The sequence below is a fragment of the Necator americanus genome, chromosome IV, assembly GCF_031761385.1.
Source record: "Necator americanus strain Aroian chromosome IV, whole genome shotgun sequence".
Lineage (NCBI taxonomy): Eukaryota > Metazoa > Nematoda > Chromadorea > Rhabditida > Ancylostomatidae > Necator > Necator americanus.
Genome location: NC_087374.1, coordinates 26,515,029 through 26,532,944, shown reverse-complemented (window position 1 = coordinate 26,532,944; position 17,916 = coordinate 26,515,029). Strand labels below are relative to the sequence as shown.

The 17,916-nt window shown below is 41.8% G+C and overlaps 1 protein-coding gene across 2 annotated transcripts in view; it reads right to left on the bottom strand.

The window, feature by feature from the left end:
• The window catches only part of RB195_002776 (uncharacterized protein), a gene marked incomplete at both ends in the record, with an annotated part of 30,795 nt that extends 23,627 nt beyond the window's left edge, over window positions 1-7,168 (bottom strand). For both annotated transcript variants that reach the window (XM_064200179.1, XM_064200177.1), the window contains 3 exons: window positions 2,797-2,951; window positions 4,742-4,804; window positions 7,124-7,168. In XM_064200179.1, coding sequence (XP_064056058.1) covers window positions 2,797-2,951; window positions 4,742-4,804; window positions 7,124-7,168 — 263 coding nt within the window. The remainder of the gene's footprint in view (window positions 1-2,796; window positions 2,952-4,741; window positions 4,805-7,123) is intronic.
• Window positions 7,169-17,916: the final 10,748 nt, after the last annotated feature.

Here is a 17,916-nt window from a genome sequence, read left to right as displayed (position 1 = left end):
AAAGAACTGCATTTTTTTCCGTCGGTAGTTATATTATTTATGAGTATTTTAGGTGATGACTAATGACAGCCTAAGCACCGATGACCTCCTTGCGCTTCCTCCTGGGTCACGAAACAATAGGGTGCGAAATGCTGAAAGTGTCAAAATTATCCTCTACTTTGATAATAACGATAAATAAAGTGTAAAGAATAAATTGTCTGGCGTTAATCAATGGGCTTGGGATGCGCTACCGCGTCCACAGAATAGTTTGAAGTTTACGAACGTACAACTAGCCTATACAGTTATTTGCAGGGGCCAGCCGACGTGTCAATTCAGTGTGTTTATCCTGCCAGACAAGCCTGATTCAAGCTATTCAGCTATCGGCTGTAATGAGACTTCAAAAAGCTTAAAACGAGAGTATCTGTACAGCTCTTCATTCTAACCTATGCAGGATTTAGAGTTGTTGCAAGCAGTTCCCAATTTCTAGACACTCATAATAATTTGCTCTACGAACACGTTCCACAAGAATACAAATTTGTCACCACTTTTCGACTAACTAGTAAGGTCTCTTTCAAATTAGATCTTATTTCCTATGGGACGTAGCTTGTCGCCTCTGGACTCGTTGTTTTCGAGGACCATGGGAGTGTTATTAGTGGGTAAAGCTAAAAAAAAAAAACAAAAATTTTAAAATTTTCTGGAAACGAATAGAGTACAACGACTAGACGATGCAACGAGTAGACTACAATCTCTCCAACCGAAAATCAGCGGTTTTGAGGCATTGAAAGACGAAGAACGTAGAATGAAATTCTGTCAAGGTGTATCTATTAATGTTGAAGTGTGGACCAAGTAGAAGACTTGCGATTCAGACTCCACAACGTGGATTCTAGACGCTGCAACGGAAGCGACCCCGGTTCTAATGCCGCGGAAAAAGTTTGTCTTTGTAATTGTTGGAACAAAACCCACGTATAACGCGCCCGCCGCTGCACGTGCCGCGATTTCAACCCGGAAGAGCATCTGGAAAGAAAATTGCGGCGTAAACACCAAAAAGACTGCGAAAACGAATATACATCGGGAGCAAAGGAGTTTGAAAAGGAGTGGGAGGACAAGAACCTAAAGAAAGCCTGTGCGCTAGTAAGACAGTGTAGTGATGAAATAAAGAAGTGCTCGCCTGTCTTCGACACTGCGAACGGAGTCACTGTCAGGCAGGCAACCCTGGCCATCTAAGGGAAACATTTCAATGTCTTGCAATTGAACCCACAAGCGCTATTAGTCCTGAACTCGAGCATCTTCAACGACCAACGTACACTGCGGTCAACGAGAAACTACCGACTGACTCGGAGGTTCTGCTCGTATCCAAAAAAGAAAGATGGGAACATTGGTGGAGATGATGGAATTAGGGCAGAAATGCTGAAGTCTCTTCCTCCTGTGGTCCATGAGATGACGACGACCATCCGTTCAATATGCATCCATGAAAGAATATGTACCTGACCCCTGTACTACACATTATCATTTTCCTCTCCACAGAAAGTTATTGGTAATGAACCCAGAGAACTATCGATGGATCTCATTGCTGTGTGTTACGTACAAGGTTTTGGGAAGGATTATCCCTAACTCATTGAACGTCACGAAGAAACATTGTGCGACCAGCAGTCTGGCTTTCATCCTGGCACACCAGGTGGTCATCGTCAGGAGAGTGGTCGAAATCTGGCAGCGTTATTTAAAGACAATGCAATTATCCTTTCTGGACTTTCAAGCCGCTTTCGACTGTTTCCGTCGTAGTCGTCACTAACACGTTTTGACCCGATGTAGTGCCAGGAAACTTTGTTTGTCTACTACAGAAATGAACGAACAACCGGCGCAGTTCGAACACTAACCGGAAATACAACACCGTTTGAGACGGTAACTAGAGTGAGACAAGAAGTATTCGAGGGACCCTTCTTTTTACCTCCGCCATCGTTAACATAATGTCGAACAGTCGTTCAGTGTCCTGTCGACATAGCACCATGGGACCGATCGTGTCCCTTCATCGAACGGAAATCAGGATGAACGGACAACCAATCGAATTCGTTGGGGAGTTCTGTTACCTGGACTGTATGTCGAAGAACGGGGGCTACTACGAAAGAGGCATTCAGTAAAAATGCGCTAAAGCCAATTCGGCATTCAACTCATTCACTAATTGTCTAGGTCAATACCCATCGCCAACGAAGACAGCCTGCGAGTCCACCTATCCGCAATTCGTGCCGTCATGATGATCGCAGACTTAGACAAACATCATTCACGGTGATGGAGAGGTTTGATTGCAAGGAAAGGAAGCTACTTAGACGGCTCACTGGCTACTTTTGCCCTAGGGTATGCCACTATGAAGGAAAACTTGATGTGGTGTACCGGACATGGCGTGTGGAAGGTATCAACATCTTGCACCGCCATCGAAAGTGGCTACAGAAAATCGTCTTTGTTTCTTTGTTCGCTTATAAGAGCACCTCTAGTCAGAGATCAGTACTTCTACTCATAATCATTGCCTCATTTATTATATATAGATGAGGGGCCTAAGCTGCAAACGATAGGCACAGGCATTCTCAGTTAGGCATAAAACCACATACTCAGTTAGGCATAAAACCTATAATATTCATTCCTCCAAATTCAGCTACACTGCTTTCTTTCCAATGCCCAAGTTCTCTACAAGAGAATCTTGTTTGTTCTGCAGGAAGTAAAACGCGATCCTTGGATGTTAGCAAGTTTTAGTCAGAACATTAGTGGCGAAGGAGCTAAAGATCGGGATGTTTTTTTTTCTCGTAAGAACCGGCGAGTCAAACCTACCAGTAAATCACCATATCGTCCTTGGATGCGGCCTCTTTTGGATATCCAAATGTGGAAATCAATGGAACTGCTATGAGAATACTGTTGCAGAGAAGTCTTGCTTGTTTAGTGCATGCACAAATGACGAACACCACTCCGGCTATGGCTTTTGAGAGCTGAAATTGAAAGTATTCTATGTTTGGTTGGGATTCTCCTGGTTTTTTTTGCGACACTTTGTGGGGTGCAATGAGGTTCTGTTGGGTCTGTGCTGGACATAACATCTCAAAAATCACTGTGGAAAATCCTTGCATCAACTACTAAACGTTTCGGTCCAAACGGTGAACAACAATTATCTGAGAGATGCCTCGTCTAATTCCCATTTCATAAAATGCTGCGAAAATATCCTAGTGATGAATAGTGATAGTCTTCAGTTCCATTCATGTAAAAAGGCTCTTACTGGAGTCACATCTTTGTGACAGCCGCAGGGAATAGGGGGCACATGAATGTAAGCCAAGAGCCATGACTGCAAATCACTTTTTGGCCTGGCCACTTTCCTGATTCCTTACCAAAACTCAGAAAGTGTACGAACACGAACGGTCGTAAAGCGTATATTCGACTAAAATTATATCTTGGCAATGTGTAATTCTTCTCGTAAGTTCAGGTTATCTATCACATCACTCTTCACGTTTGCATCACAAAGCTGTTTCATCTTTTGTTGTGAGTGTCGCGCTGTGGTCAGGTTGAAATTAATCAAAACAAATATTTTTTCTTGTTTTTGATTCCCCATTCAAAGTTTCTCTTTTTGTTATCAAAAAAGTGACAAACTACTTCTATTCAGAGCATTTCTAGGAGATTATTCGAATTGTCATTTGAAGTTCTACTTTTTAGTTTATATCAATCTGAACGTACGGATAAAACCACACTTCAGACTTCTTGTGGTGCTCGCTTTTTTCGCCTTCACTGATCAATAAAAATGAAACGTAGTGACACTTGCTGCAAAATTAAATGTGTAGATTTCTAACAACGTTCTCTTTGTTCTTCTAATTAGAAATTTAAGCACTGATGAAAGGTTTCATAGTTCTCTTTCTAAATACTTTACTTCTGCATTTGGAGAATATTCAAACTTGATTTTCCGCTTATATCCCTTCGATACCTCAGCAATTTGAGAACTTCAAAGTCTAGGTTTTTCACCTCTTTTCCCTCACAATTAGCAGAGGAAATAAAACGACAACAACAAAACAATAACGCTATCATAAAATGACGTGAACGTGATCATTGTACTGATAAAGATAAGATACAACGCCAGATCATGTAAACCGTAAGCTAGTATTCAAGCTGTCATTTGCACGCGTGTTTCTAATTTCTGAAAAGACCATGTCATCAACCTGAAGCAAAAGTGCAGGAAAATAGATGTGCGAAGAAGTGTCTCGGGTGAAGCGCAACACATGCAGCTGTCACTGAATGGTTTACAGCGTATCGTTTACTTTCTGTTGACTCCGTTTCGTATTATTGCGCGGTGCTGCTTCACCGCATGTTTTTGACGCCAAGGGACCCGTTCCACCCCATTTTGTCGCCTTCGGGCGCTGACACACAAATCCGCCGCTGTTAGGTCCGTCCCACCCTACCTCACCGCTTTGCCACGCCGGTGCACTAATTGTCGCTGGACCCTGGACCAATCTCCCTTCTTTCTTAAACTTCATATATATATATATATATATATATTCATATTCATATACACATACATAGACATAGACATAGACACACGCACAACACACACGTGACTAAGCCCGTTATTATATAGTGGTATTTGATTAATCCTCACGACGGGAGTATTACAATGATAACAATGAAAAGAAGAACAAGTGCCAGATATAACCTCCATCTATGATATCATGCTCTAATCCAAACTCTAATCTTATTCAAACTTCAGTTATTGATCTAGTTATGAGCGATAAGGTTCACCTACCGTATCCACATCAACATCCGTCTGCTTTGACAGATCATCAAGCCAGCGAGCTGTCCACCATTTCTAAATCGACTAAAATGAGCGTTTTGCGGACTACAGCAAAGAAAAAAGCATCCTAGCGAGGAACCGCGAACTTCAATAATTCGTAATAAATTCTCTATAGGGAGAAGCGGAATAGACTTCATGAGGATAACCTTTAGAAAAGATTCAAATGTTAGATCTTGTGCCATTTAGTCTCTGACAACCCTTTGTTTTCGAAACAAGAAGCTACCACACAAGGCAGCAATCTACTTCCACTGCAGGACCTATCTCCAATCGAAAACGTTTTGTGATACTACACGTGTGCATACAATGCAACTAATTGCTCCAGCGTCGGAAATGAATAACTATTGCCACACCGGGATATGCGTCATCATTGAGGCCCGGGTATTCATCCATGTCTAGAGCCCTCTAGATTTTCTCCTACATGTCAGTGTTATCGTGTCATGGCCGTGCGTTATTCCTGTACATTTCTTCGTGTTTTTGTTTTCAGGAATATTCCAACGACTCTGTGCCATTACCTCATCTGTAGTCATCCATCTATTAACACTTATTAATAATGGCGTGGGCGCATAAAAGCGGCTCGGATGTGATTATGCCAGTGGTTCCAACGTTTTATGATACGACACATGTGCGCACAGTACAACTAATTGCTCCAGCTTCGGAAGTGAATGACTAACTATGGAAATCCCCACGATCGTGTTATCCATCTTAGCAACTCCGGTACCAAGAATTTTGCTTTCTTCTGCGTGGTTTATTTCACATTGTAAACGAACAGTCTGGGGCAACCGCGTATTTCTGGGCACTAGTAGGGAGTACAAGTAGCACAGCAAGTAGAGGTCATCGTGATCCTTTCTGTTAAACCATTTAAGATCTCGGCTCTTGTTTTAGTCTGGTTGTGGTTTCCAGGTCCCATCCTTCGCTAGTTTTTGATCCACTGTCCAAACGTTCTTTCATATCAGCGTTTGTGTTTAATATCAGAGCTCTAATCGTTTTTTGTAGGTGTGGACTATTTCGGCGGTAATTCACGTCACTATTCTATCCAAGAGTCTCTGATTTAGCGATTTTGAAGTCTTTCGAGATGCGTTCAAATGCAATTGCCTTTAAAGGCATCACCCCACAAATCTGAGGTGGTACGGATTTCAGGTGGAGTATTCGTATACGGGATCGTAGATTAAGGAGAGGGGTGATTCCGTCCATTTCTTTCTAATTGCCGTAAAAAACGGTCCGGAAGATACGGCTTCTAGCGTTCCAACGCGCTATTTTCTGCAACGAGTCTAATTGGAGCGCGCCAGACGTGTGCACACGCTGCATCTTCCAGGCCGTTTTTTCCCGAATTAGCAAGAAATGGACGCAATCACCCACCTCTCCATAATCTGCTACCCCGAATGCGAATACTCCACCTGAAATCCGTGCCACCTTAGATTCGTGGGGTGATGCCTTTGAACGCATCCTATCACGAAGCCGACCATGTTTTGTTGTACGTGGGCAAGTATAGAGTTGGGTGAAGATTGCGAGTATAAGCCTGCCCCACCCAATTCCCTCCCATCCAATCCAAGAAAAATGACATGGAAAGTTGCGTTTGTTCCTACGAGCATGCATATGCATGCAACTCACACGCATCCGCGACCGAAAGGTCGAGGGTCAGTGGGGTTTCATCGTCAGTTCGTCGTTCCTATAAAACCATTGAATAGGCAGCTGAAGGGCCGGAACGTTTAAGTTGACAGTTGATAGCGCAACCTCTAACTTTCTGTGAGTCGCACAAATAATCTTTGCTTTATTTCATACACTATCGGGGATATCTCACTCAGTGTTGTTATTCATTTACGAAGCTCAAGAACGCCATACTGGTTGTAGCAATAGATGTGGCTTACACCAGTGGTACTGAGCTTCCTGTAGAAATCTCGTATAGGGTGGTTCCGTTTCAATGTGTGTGACATACGTATAGCGATTATTGTTGGAAATAAGTTCATGTTATTTTCCTTTCTATCACTATTACAGTAACTTTTAGTCTTCAGCTTCAGCTGTGCAAATCTAATAAGTAGGATGCGCGAGTGTTAGTTTTTTGTTAGGTTATACTTTCTCTAGCTTTGTTCAGTTCTCCTAACTTTGCTAACTGTTGTACTACACCGCAGAATTACTTAACGACTGATTCTTCAAAGGCAGCCTTTAAGATGGAGTCGGGAACAACTTTCGCACTGTGATTTTGTTCATTGTGCCCTCAAAGTACGATATTTAGTCTTTGAACAACTGGTAGCGCTGAAAGCTGAAAGCTGAAACGCGCAGAAGGTTCAGACTAGGCCTGCGTGCTTAGTTGTCGTTACAAACATGTGCGGAACTGACCTTGTTCTGAACCTTGTCTTGAGCACTTTCGAGGAACTGATCCATAGCTACTGCACAGTAACCTACTGAAATGAACTGTTCGACCGCTAATGACTAGTTTATATACAGGTTGGAATTGCTTTTGTTTACCATGTGATGTTTTCGAAACCTAAATCATCCAGATGTTTTGGAGACAGAAGAAAGTTAGCGGGTGAGGTTCTAAAGGTAATGAGCTCGGTAACATTTGAAACTGTGCCTTAGTTAATCTGCGCTTCCTAAGGAGTGCTAAGGTAACACTTTTCACTTCTAAAAAAACTCTACTTTTCATTAACGGTGGTTGTATGGGAACACATGGTAAACAACTACAAAGTTTTAGAAACGTGTCGCTTCCTTAATAGTTAAAGGCATCACCTCACGAATCTGGGTAGTACGGAATTCAGGTGGGCAATGCCTATACGGGGTCGTAGATGATGAGGGTGATTCCGTCCATTTCTTCCTAATTGCCGTAAAAAAACGGCTCGGAAAGATGCGGTTTTGAGCGTTCCGGCGCGCTACTTCACAACGAGTTCGATTGGAGTGCACCAGCCTTCTGCACGCGCTGCACCTTCCGGGCCGTTTTTATGGCAATTAGGAAGAAATGGACGGAATCACCCTCCTCTCCATAATCTACTCTCCCGCATACGAATACTCCACCTGAAATCTGTACCACCTCAGATTCGTGGGGTGATGCCTTTAACTGTGTGTTCTGATGTGATCACCCATCGCGCTGTTATAGTGCACCCGGAAGAGTTCGCTTGCGTTGACTTCTTTCTTCTTCATGTGTCAAACCCGTTACAATGCAAGCAGTTAGGCAACAGCAAAATAGCGAACTTGGCCTAGATTTTGATCGCATAGGCGCAGAATCCATTGAAATAGTAAATCCAGTGTATTCGTACCTGGTTGTATGACTAGATTCAAACAAAGGGCAACAAGCTCCAAGGTGCAATAAGGAATGAGTTAAATATGTTAGTGCAGCAACAGGACAGCCACTAAGTATTACACATGTTCGCTTCGTACAAAATCTTTTCTCAAACGCAGCATACCGCGAATGCTGCTTGGTGAACGAATCTACTGGAAAAGCTAATGATGGGTTGTAAACTGTTGGACCTGAGGTGGTTCCTCTCATTTCTCCCCAACCGTCGTGAGAAATGACGCGGGAACCGCTATAGTTCCTGCGAGGTACGTTAGAACGCGCCTCCAGGTACACGTTTTTGTCTCGTCACCGGCCCATACATTCGTTTAACGTGAACGCGCTGGTGAAGAGATCTCATCGATCTTCAACTGCTCGCACGTTGATGGGAAAGAATTGGACGGAATCACCTTCCTGTCCATCATCTATGACTCCATATAGGCATTGCTCACCTGGTATTCGTACCACCGCAGATTCGTGTGGGTGATGCCTTTAAGTGAAAAAAATGAAAAAAAATTATTAGGAGCGCTTGTGTGACTCAAAGAACAACCTATACTATCATTTTGATCAATTTATTGAAAATAAATTCCTCTTAGAAGCGCAGGTTTTGCGACCTATCAGATTTTTAGTCGGAATAATAAATTAATTGTTTTGTGGAAGAGATTATGAAATTGTGAAATGCTTCATGACCGTGCTGTTCGGGTGCACATGTGGATAAGCTCTTTTGCTATCCTGAAAATGAAATAAGGATAATGGAAGTTTCCTGTGGTTCTGTGCACCGGTCTCTGTCATGGATGCTAGCTTTGCTAGTCAAATGGATTGTAAGTGAATAAGGTGTGCTCCGTACACATTGATTTAATCCGAATACCATTTACGAATGCGGATTCAGAAAAAAAAATCATTCGCAAAAATGTGTTCTCTGACACACTTACCCCATCATATAATCAAAATAGCAGTCACCAGGGAATCGCTGCGCAATCTCAACGGCAAAACATCCTTAATTCCACTCGAATGCATCGGAAAGCCCAAAAATATCGTTGGATCTGATGTAATTGATATCCAACCACAAGTCAAAATAAGTCATTCAACCAGGTTCTACGATTTTTCTTTTTATTTTGCGCTTGGACGTTTAGTCCGCTAAAACTTACTCACATGTTCGCATGTTATCCGCCACAACGAGGAGTGCACTAGGTTGCACTGACAGTAATTTGGATTACAATTTTTCAGAATGTGCTGACTCAGACAAAGTGTGTTACTTCTTCTTCTGGTGCACCATTGGTGCATGTGAATAAATAAAATAAATAAAATCACCAGAAATAGTAGAGAGCTTTGAGAGAATGATGCGCTGCATGCAATATATTGGGATTTGTCAGCTTTCTTTGCATTGCTGTCTACATTTCCGTACGACCTGCTGTCATTGTATTACATTTTACTTTCTTAGATAAATTAATAATTATCTCTTTTAAATCTGTGCTACTAGGATCCTTCTCGTAGTTCCGATCTGCACTCATGATTCAAACAACTGTATTGTTCTGGATATTTTTTGCTAAGGAAAAAAATAGGAAAAAAAGTTTCTAGTAGGAAATAGTGGAAAAAACGACGAAATAGTGCGGATACCAGTAAGAACAAATGAGGGGAACAAGCAGAAAAGTAATTGGAAGTGTTCCTATTTGATTACTTTAATGTTCTTAAGTTTGCCACCGTTTAAATGTCATGATTTCCTTCTCAATAATTTTCGATTTTTATGATTTTAGGTCACGCTGTATTTAGAAAACGAGGTAGTAGTCGATACTGCGACCTTTATGAAAGTTATACGTGAATTATTTGGGCGTAATGCGGTCATTACAGATACGCAATATGTATATACGCTGAAGGCATCACCCGGGGTGGTGCGGGTTTCAAGTGGGTTATGCCTATACGGGGGGTCGTAGATTATGGGGATAGGGGGGGTGATTCCGTCCATTTCTTTCTAATTGGCTAAGATGTGGCGCGTGCACAAGGCTGGCGCGCTCCAGTCCAACTCGTTGTGGAAAATAGCACCCCGGGACGCTTGAAGCCGCATATTCCGGGCCCTTTTTTTACGGCAATTAGGAAGAAATGGACGGAATCACCCTTCTCCCCATAATCTACAGCCCCGTATAGGCATAACCCACCTTAAACCCGCACCACCCCATGTGTTCATTCATGTGGTGATGCCTTTAACATTGCAACATCCATAGGAACTAGCTATCTTTATAGGACCTATAATGCAACTTCACAGGACCTATAATAGATCGCAGTTTGAAAAGAAAACTCTCTGGAACCAGTTTCTCTTTATTTATTCAAAGAATGAGTTTTTGTTTGATAACAAAATCTTCTTTTTGAGTTCTCACTTTTATTGTGTCTACTCCTTGTTTCTTCGGGTCAGATTGTACATTCGATTCGCAATATTCGATTGATTGAGAGAGATGCTGTATAGGCAACAATTTAACTTGAAGTGCACATCCGAGGATGCACATCTTTTTTCAATGCATTTAGACAGAATAGTATTAATCTGTCTAAATGCATTGAAAAAAGATGTGCATCCTCGGATGTGCATCTTTTTTCAATGCAGAGTGTTGGTAGCTATTTTGTTGGTGTTTTGAACTGTGGAGTTGAACTTTGTTCTGCCAAAAGTTCATGTCAGTATTTCACTTTCGTTTTCAGTGTTTTCTTTCCTGAAAGATTTAATTACAATTTTACTTAATTTTATTTCCATCTCCTTGATATTGTTGATCTTATTTCCCCTTCCTCTCGGCTGTATTTTCATCATTGTGTAGTTAGTGAAATTAAGATTTCGTCTCAGTGTCTTTTTTCTAGAAGGAACAAAAAAAAAAAACAGAATTTGGAGACTACATTGCTGCTATTTGACCTATATCTTCAGTTGCATCTGCATTGAGTGCTGAAGATCAAATTCCACCCATCGTTTCTTTTTGAACAGCGATGGTTAATTTCTACCGATGGTTAATTTCTAGCGATGGTTAATTCTAAGTCCTTCGGTGCTCTAAAAGGCGTATTTTGCTCTATTCGGAAAGTAATGAATATATATATATATTCATTATATAAATAGCCTTATATATATATATATATATATATATATATATATATATATATAAAAGGTTCCCTCAATTTCGTCTTTATGTTACCCTTTCGATGTCTTTGATCCGTTTATTTTCCCTGTTTCATCCCCTTTTTCACTATTTGTGCAGCTTGATTGCATTTATTTCTTACCTATACTTTTGGATCGCTTTCTACTCTGTTAGTAGGGATCAGACAAGTAAGATATTTTCCAAAGCCTCCCTTTAAATCTTTGGTCTCGCACTGTTGGTATATCCCTGGTACTTCTTCCTCATCAAGCCTATTGTACTAGTGCTTCCATCTTTACGAATCGGTTGAGCGGTGTGAACCAGCATACCCGCTTACCGAACTTTCGGTTTTGTACCTATAACTTAACTCCAAAACTCTGAAGGTTAGGAATTAAGATCTTTGGAATACCTAAGATCTTAATTCCTAACTTTCAGAGTTTTGGATGCGTTTGATCACTAAATCATCCTCGTGTCGGAGTCGTACACAGGGCTGATCACTGCTCATTATATTCTTGGCCGCTTTTTCTGTATTTGTATTCATGCTTGCCACACCCTTTTGGCATGTCACCGACCGAAATAAATAGATGAATAAATAAATAAATATAATGTAATAAATACGGACAAATGTTCTCTCACAAATCAGCCACCCCTTTAGTTCATATGCAGTAACAGAAAGAGAAGAAAAAACCACGATGAACAATCTCAATTACGCAGCAATTGGTGAGGCTGGTGTTTATCGGCGATGCTACGTAATTTCGTCAAAGCCTAGTCCTTAATAAATTACTTTTTTTGTGACTTGACAAACTGGGTTTTTTTTTAGCGCTTAGAGTCCTTTTGTTTTTTTTTATTGTCCGGAAAAAATGTGCATGTTGTTATGTGGAGGGGAGGTTTAGCAAAGGAAACGGCTACGACAGCATTTGAATTAGCTTTGAAGATTTGCTCTTTTTTATTTACTAATTCTATCAGCTTCATGTCGCATATGATTTTTTTTACTTGTTAAAACGTATTCTCACTATTTTATCATTTCCTTGTTGGATGTACTATGGAAATTCCCTCGCAGTCTCTCGTCTCCTCAGAAACTAAACTCTTTAGGACACTTTCGTTTACTGAAACACACTATTATTGAGTTCTCTTTCTGGACCAGTACTCTTTTAAATGATTTTTATTTTAATGAGATTGACAAGTTTCTAATTTACGAATATAATGGTAGCGGTCGTACACAAGTGAAGAAAGTTCTTGTCTGGGTTCGCAGAAATACTTTAAAATTACAGACTGGTCTGCGTTTTCAGAAATAAGTTTTGATAGGATCCAGAAGTGATTTTTTCGTCTTCTTCGTAGAGCGATTGCTACCGTCGTCTCACGTTCACGTGAACTCAGTTGATCAGCAACGTTTGTTCTAACCGTAATCGTTTATGTCTATGATGGAAATGGTTGGGAGTCCTCATCCTTCGTCGAAAAAATACGAAAGTATTTAATAAGAACTGAGGAATATCCGCCTACAGCGTAAAAATTGAAAGTGACCAATTCGCAAGAAATATTGTCGATCTTCTTTGAATCTTGTCATCGTAGAGTTAAGCTGCGTACTACCTTTTGATCGAAGAACAAAGTGGTATCGAAAACCAAAGCAAAAAACATTCTTATTCATTGCCATTCGGCCCACTCCTAGAAAACCAAAAAGTCATTGAAAATATGTTCAAGACGTTATATTCGCACTATGCGAATCGGGACTGAATAAAAAGGAAGTGCTATTGGTAAACGCAGGGAAGGATCTTATGAAAAATTATCTAAGAAGAAGAGAACCTCTTTGAGAAGCTACATCGTTTTGGAAGAATCTATGCGCTCAACAGATGAGGCAACAAAACAGAACTGGTACATGCTAAACTTCTACCTATGCTAAGAGAATGCAATAAATATGTGAGCAGTTGACTACTTTACTTAAACGGCGGGCGGATGTTATGATCTAAGGCGGCAGTCGCTGGACGACTCACCTAGCCCATCCTGTTCTTTTCTTCTTTTACGTCCGGGGTGCCATCTCCGGTTTGGGTCTGAGATCATCCTCGAGGAAACTTGGACAAGGCGGTCTAATTGTCTCCTTATAATGTGAACAGGAAAGCAAAGACAGTTTTCTGCGGCTACTTTAGTTAAAGATGCAAGACGATGTTTCATTGCGTTATTCATCGGTACGCCATATTCACTTCTGAATAAAGCTTTCCGTTATGACACACCATTGGTCAAAACTGGCCAGGCATCTAAACAGTTTCCTTTCCATGCAGTTGAGCTTCTCCATCACCGTTGTCGGCGCTGCCCAAGTCTGGTACATCATGATGGAGCGAATTGCGGCTAGGTAGACTCGCAGCTTGACTCACTTGGCTTTTTTCTGCGATGGGAGTCACCACATGCATTTTGTTGGAGAATTCAATGCACAGCTCTCCTCAGCGCATCTTTGCTGAATATCTCTCTCGCAGGTGCCATTTTTCAGCATGCGATCTAAATAACAACTCGTCTACAAGTTCAGTTAGTCTTCCTGAACCTTGTTGAAGGTCTTGTGGAGGCCCACCTTTGTTTGCATTTTTTAAGGCGGAGGCGTAAACCGTAGTCTGCACTTAATTTTAAGACAAGGTCGACAAAATGTTGCAACTTCGCTCTGCTTGAAGCGACTATTACTACATTGTCGGATGTCGGACTATGAAATCTGGCTGGTGTTCAAACAGTTGTTCTTTTGCTCATGTCCTCAATTAGGCGGAAGAACCTTCCTGGAATATCATATCGGCGCGAAGCGCGTTGAAAAGGCGGTCCCGGTAAAGTCAAAAGCGCCTCTGTAGTCCAGGAATGTCAGAAAGCGGGTTTGTTTATTAAAGGCAGCATACCTCGAATCTGAGGTGGTGCGGATTTCAGATGGAGTATCCGTCTACGGGGTCGTAGATTATGGAAACAGGGGTAGTTCCGCTCATTTCTCCCTGCATCAGACGGCCTCCTCCAGATTGCTGTTTTGTACGACGCCATATATTGCAACGCTCAAACCCTTACGTCGCCTCCGCCCTGCGATTCGTGGAAAATCATTTCGGACTGCTCCGATAGGCAGTAAGGGACGCGACGCGTGCAAGGGTGGCGCGCTGCAATAGAAGGCATACAAAACAGCATCCAGGGGCCAGCTGCTTTCAGTGATTCAGGGAGAGATGAGCGGAACCACCCCGGTCTCCACAATCTACGACCCTGTATACGGATACTCCACCTGAAATCCGTACCACCACAGATTCGTGGTATGCTGCCTTTAAGGCTGGTTTCTCCACGATGTTTGATGAGCCGATCAAGGATGATCCGCTCTAAGAATTTGTACACTACACCCAGGAAATATATTTCGATTGTGGCAGCGAGCCTCCACAAATCTGGAATTCTTTCGTCAATCCATATTAAGCGAATGATATCCGTCATTTCACGGGCCCCAGGAGGAAAAGATTTCAGCATTTCTGCGCTGATTACATCGTCTCCGCCAGGTTTCCCACTCTTCAATTTTGTATACAGAGCAGGGCTTCCGACTCAGTTGGTGGTCCCTGGCTAACTGCGGTTTGCTCTGGTCATTGAACATGCTCGAGTTCAGGGACTGATTGCGCTGGTCAATCCAGCAAGACGCTGTAATGTTCCCTCCAAATGAGTAGGGTTGTTTTCCTGAGAGCAACTGCTTTGGCAGCGCTGAGAGCAGTTGAACATCTCTTTATTTCGCCGTTGTACTGTCTTGTTAAAGGATAGGATTTCTTCGGGTTTTTGTCTTTCCGCACCCTTTCAAACTCCCTCGCTCTCGACTTTTATTCGTTTTCGCGATCACCCTTCAGCAGACGATGCAACTTTCTCCTCAGACGCTTCTCCTGGCTCATAGCGCCAGTAGTGCGTGCTACACATACAGAATTGTAAGTGGAACTAGTCTTCGCAGAACCGAGGCCACACTAGTTCCTCGGCATCAAAACAAATCAAACCGGGAGCGTTTACTTTGCAGCGTCCTGTTTACAAATGGTAAGAGTCCTCTTGCTCAAGCTTCTTCCTGGTCCGTACTTCAATATTAATCGACACCCATTGGCGGAATTCCATTCCAAACTATTCCCAAGGTATATGGTCTGATGCCTGATTGCGTTACTAAAAACTGGGCCACCACGAACGGTAACATACACAGCCCCAATGATTATTTAAATAAATAAATAAATAAATAGAAAAAGTGCACATATATATATATACATATATATATATATATATATATATATATATATATGTATTGCTTTTGTCATTTCACAAATAAATGTCTGGGTGCATCAAGCAAAGCAATGAGAACGCTCTACTCTTAGGTCCCCTGCTTCATAGCTATAGGATAGCTATGGCTTCTACCAATAAGTAAGGAAACATTAGATCTGTAAGAAATCCTTTCTCAATCTTTTCCATTCTCCGACAGCTAATAGGTAGAATATATGCATGTATTGTCATGTACTGTATAGTCATACCACTTAGATATCACTTCAATATATTTTTGGCCGTAATCAAATTCAAATCGTTTCTATTTCTATACCCCCTTACTTGTTGAGTTTATTACTGAAGTTTTTATAATTTACTCTTACTGTTGGTCTTATAAAATCACTTATCTTCTGACAACCTTTTTATAAGGCTGTTTCCCACAAACCTAACCAACCCTTACCCTAAGGGAAAAAAGAAATTCAAGCGTCTTTTTTTTATAACGTTTTTACCTTAAGCTTTCAAGTTTTTAACTCTGAAGCGATAGAATAGCCACATATTTTCTGTTCATTGCTATTTTCAAAAAAATTTTGATAACAAACAATTCACATGCCAGAACAAATCAGTCAGTAAAGGATACGTGAAAATTTGAAAAAGAGCAGAAACACTACAGAATAAAAAATCAAATTGCTCCATGACGAGCTCATTGTTCGTTACTTTTTTTTCATCTCCACTGAACCATAAGTTTGTCCAGTGATGAATTACATGTTTGTTATGGAATCTAATAGCTTCCCTCACTAACGATACTTTATGCGAGATCGAACAAGGAACCTTTTAACTAAGGTTAAACGAGTGGAGAGGAATTAACATACGTACATTTGAAAAAAAATGAAATAAACGTCATAGGGCAACTATGGTTGAAAAACAGCCATTCATTGGCAGTGTTCTACGCGCGATGTATTTCTGTTCTTCACTAAACTCAGAGAAATGTGCTCTGGCTCAGATGAGATATAAAGGATCGTTTAATGAAATAACGAAATCAAAAAAGATCTTCATTTGTATGAAATAGTTGCTTTCTTTGGCAGACAAGAGACCGAATTTGTTTTTTCCCGGCGAGATAAGCGTACAGAGGTATCTACATCATCCGGCCACTGATACTTGTTTTTAAAGGCATCACTCCGCGAATCTGAGGTGATACGGATTTCAGGTGGAGTATTCGTATACGAGATAGTAGATTATGAAGAGGGGGTGATTCCGTCCATTTCTTCTTAATTGCCGTAAAAAAAACGGCCCGGAAGATACGGCTTCGGGCGTTACGGCGCTATTTTCTACAAGAAGTTCGAGCGCGCCAGCCTTGTGCACACGCCGCATCTTTCGTGCCGCTTTTTTACGGCAATTAGGAAGAAATGGACGGAACCACCCTCCTCTCCAGAATCTACTATCCCGTAGCGCATACTCCATCTGGAATCCGTACCACCTCAAATTTGTGGGGTGATGCCTTGCCTGTGTTCTGATGTGATCACCCATCGCGTTGTTGTAGCGCACCCGGGAGAGTTCGCTTGGGTTCTCTTCTTTTTTTACCTTTCTTCTTTTTTTGACTCCTTTCTCCTCCATGCGCCAAACCCGCTACAATGCAAGCAGTTAGACAAATGCAAAATAGCGAACGTGACCAAGATTTTGATCGCATAGGCGCAGAACTCATTGAAATAGTAAATCCAGTGTATTCGTACCTGGTTGTATGACTAGATTCGAACAAATGGCAACAAGCTCCAAGGTGCAATAAGGAACGAGTTAGACCGAATCTGTTGTGTATTCTAAGATGCGGGTATTCCGCCTTTCTATGCTAAAACGGCCCATAGGTCCATCTCGACCATTTTTCAAGTCATTAGCGCGTTTTCGGCGATCTTCGCCGTTTTTACGGCAATTAGCAAGAAATGGACGGAATCACCTCCCTCTCCGTAGTCTCCCATCCCGTATACGAATACTCCACCTGAAATCTGCACCACCTCAGATTCGTGGGGTGATGCCTTTAAATATGTCAGTGCAGCAACAGGACAGCCACTAAGTATTACACATGTTCAGCTCGTACAAAATCCTTTCTCAAAAGCAGCATACGAATCGGACGTGGTGAACGAATCTACGGGAAAAGCTGAAGATGGGTTGTAGACTGCAGAATCTGGGGTGGTTTCTCTCATTTCTTCCTAACCGTCGTGAGAAACGACGTGGGAACCGCTATAATTCCTGCGAGGTACGTTAGAACGCGCCTCTAGGTACACGTTTTCATGCCATCACCGGACTATACATTCGCTTAACGTGAACGCGCTGGCGAAGAGATCTAATCGATCTCCAACTGCTCGCACGTCGATGCGGGACATGTGCAAAGGTGGCGCTTTGCAGCTGAATTGCGTCTGCGTCTTCCATGCTGTTTATTTACGACGATTAGAGAGAGAAGAGCGGAATTAGCCTGGATCCCGCGTTCTACAACCCCATCTATAGCTGACGGCGAAAAAGCCGAAACGTCAGGCAAATAAAGGTTCCATCTAAAA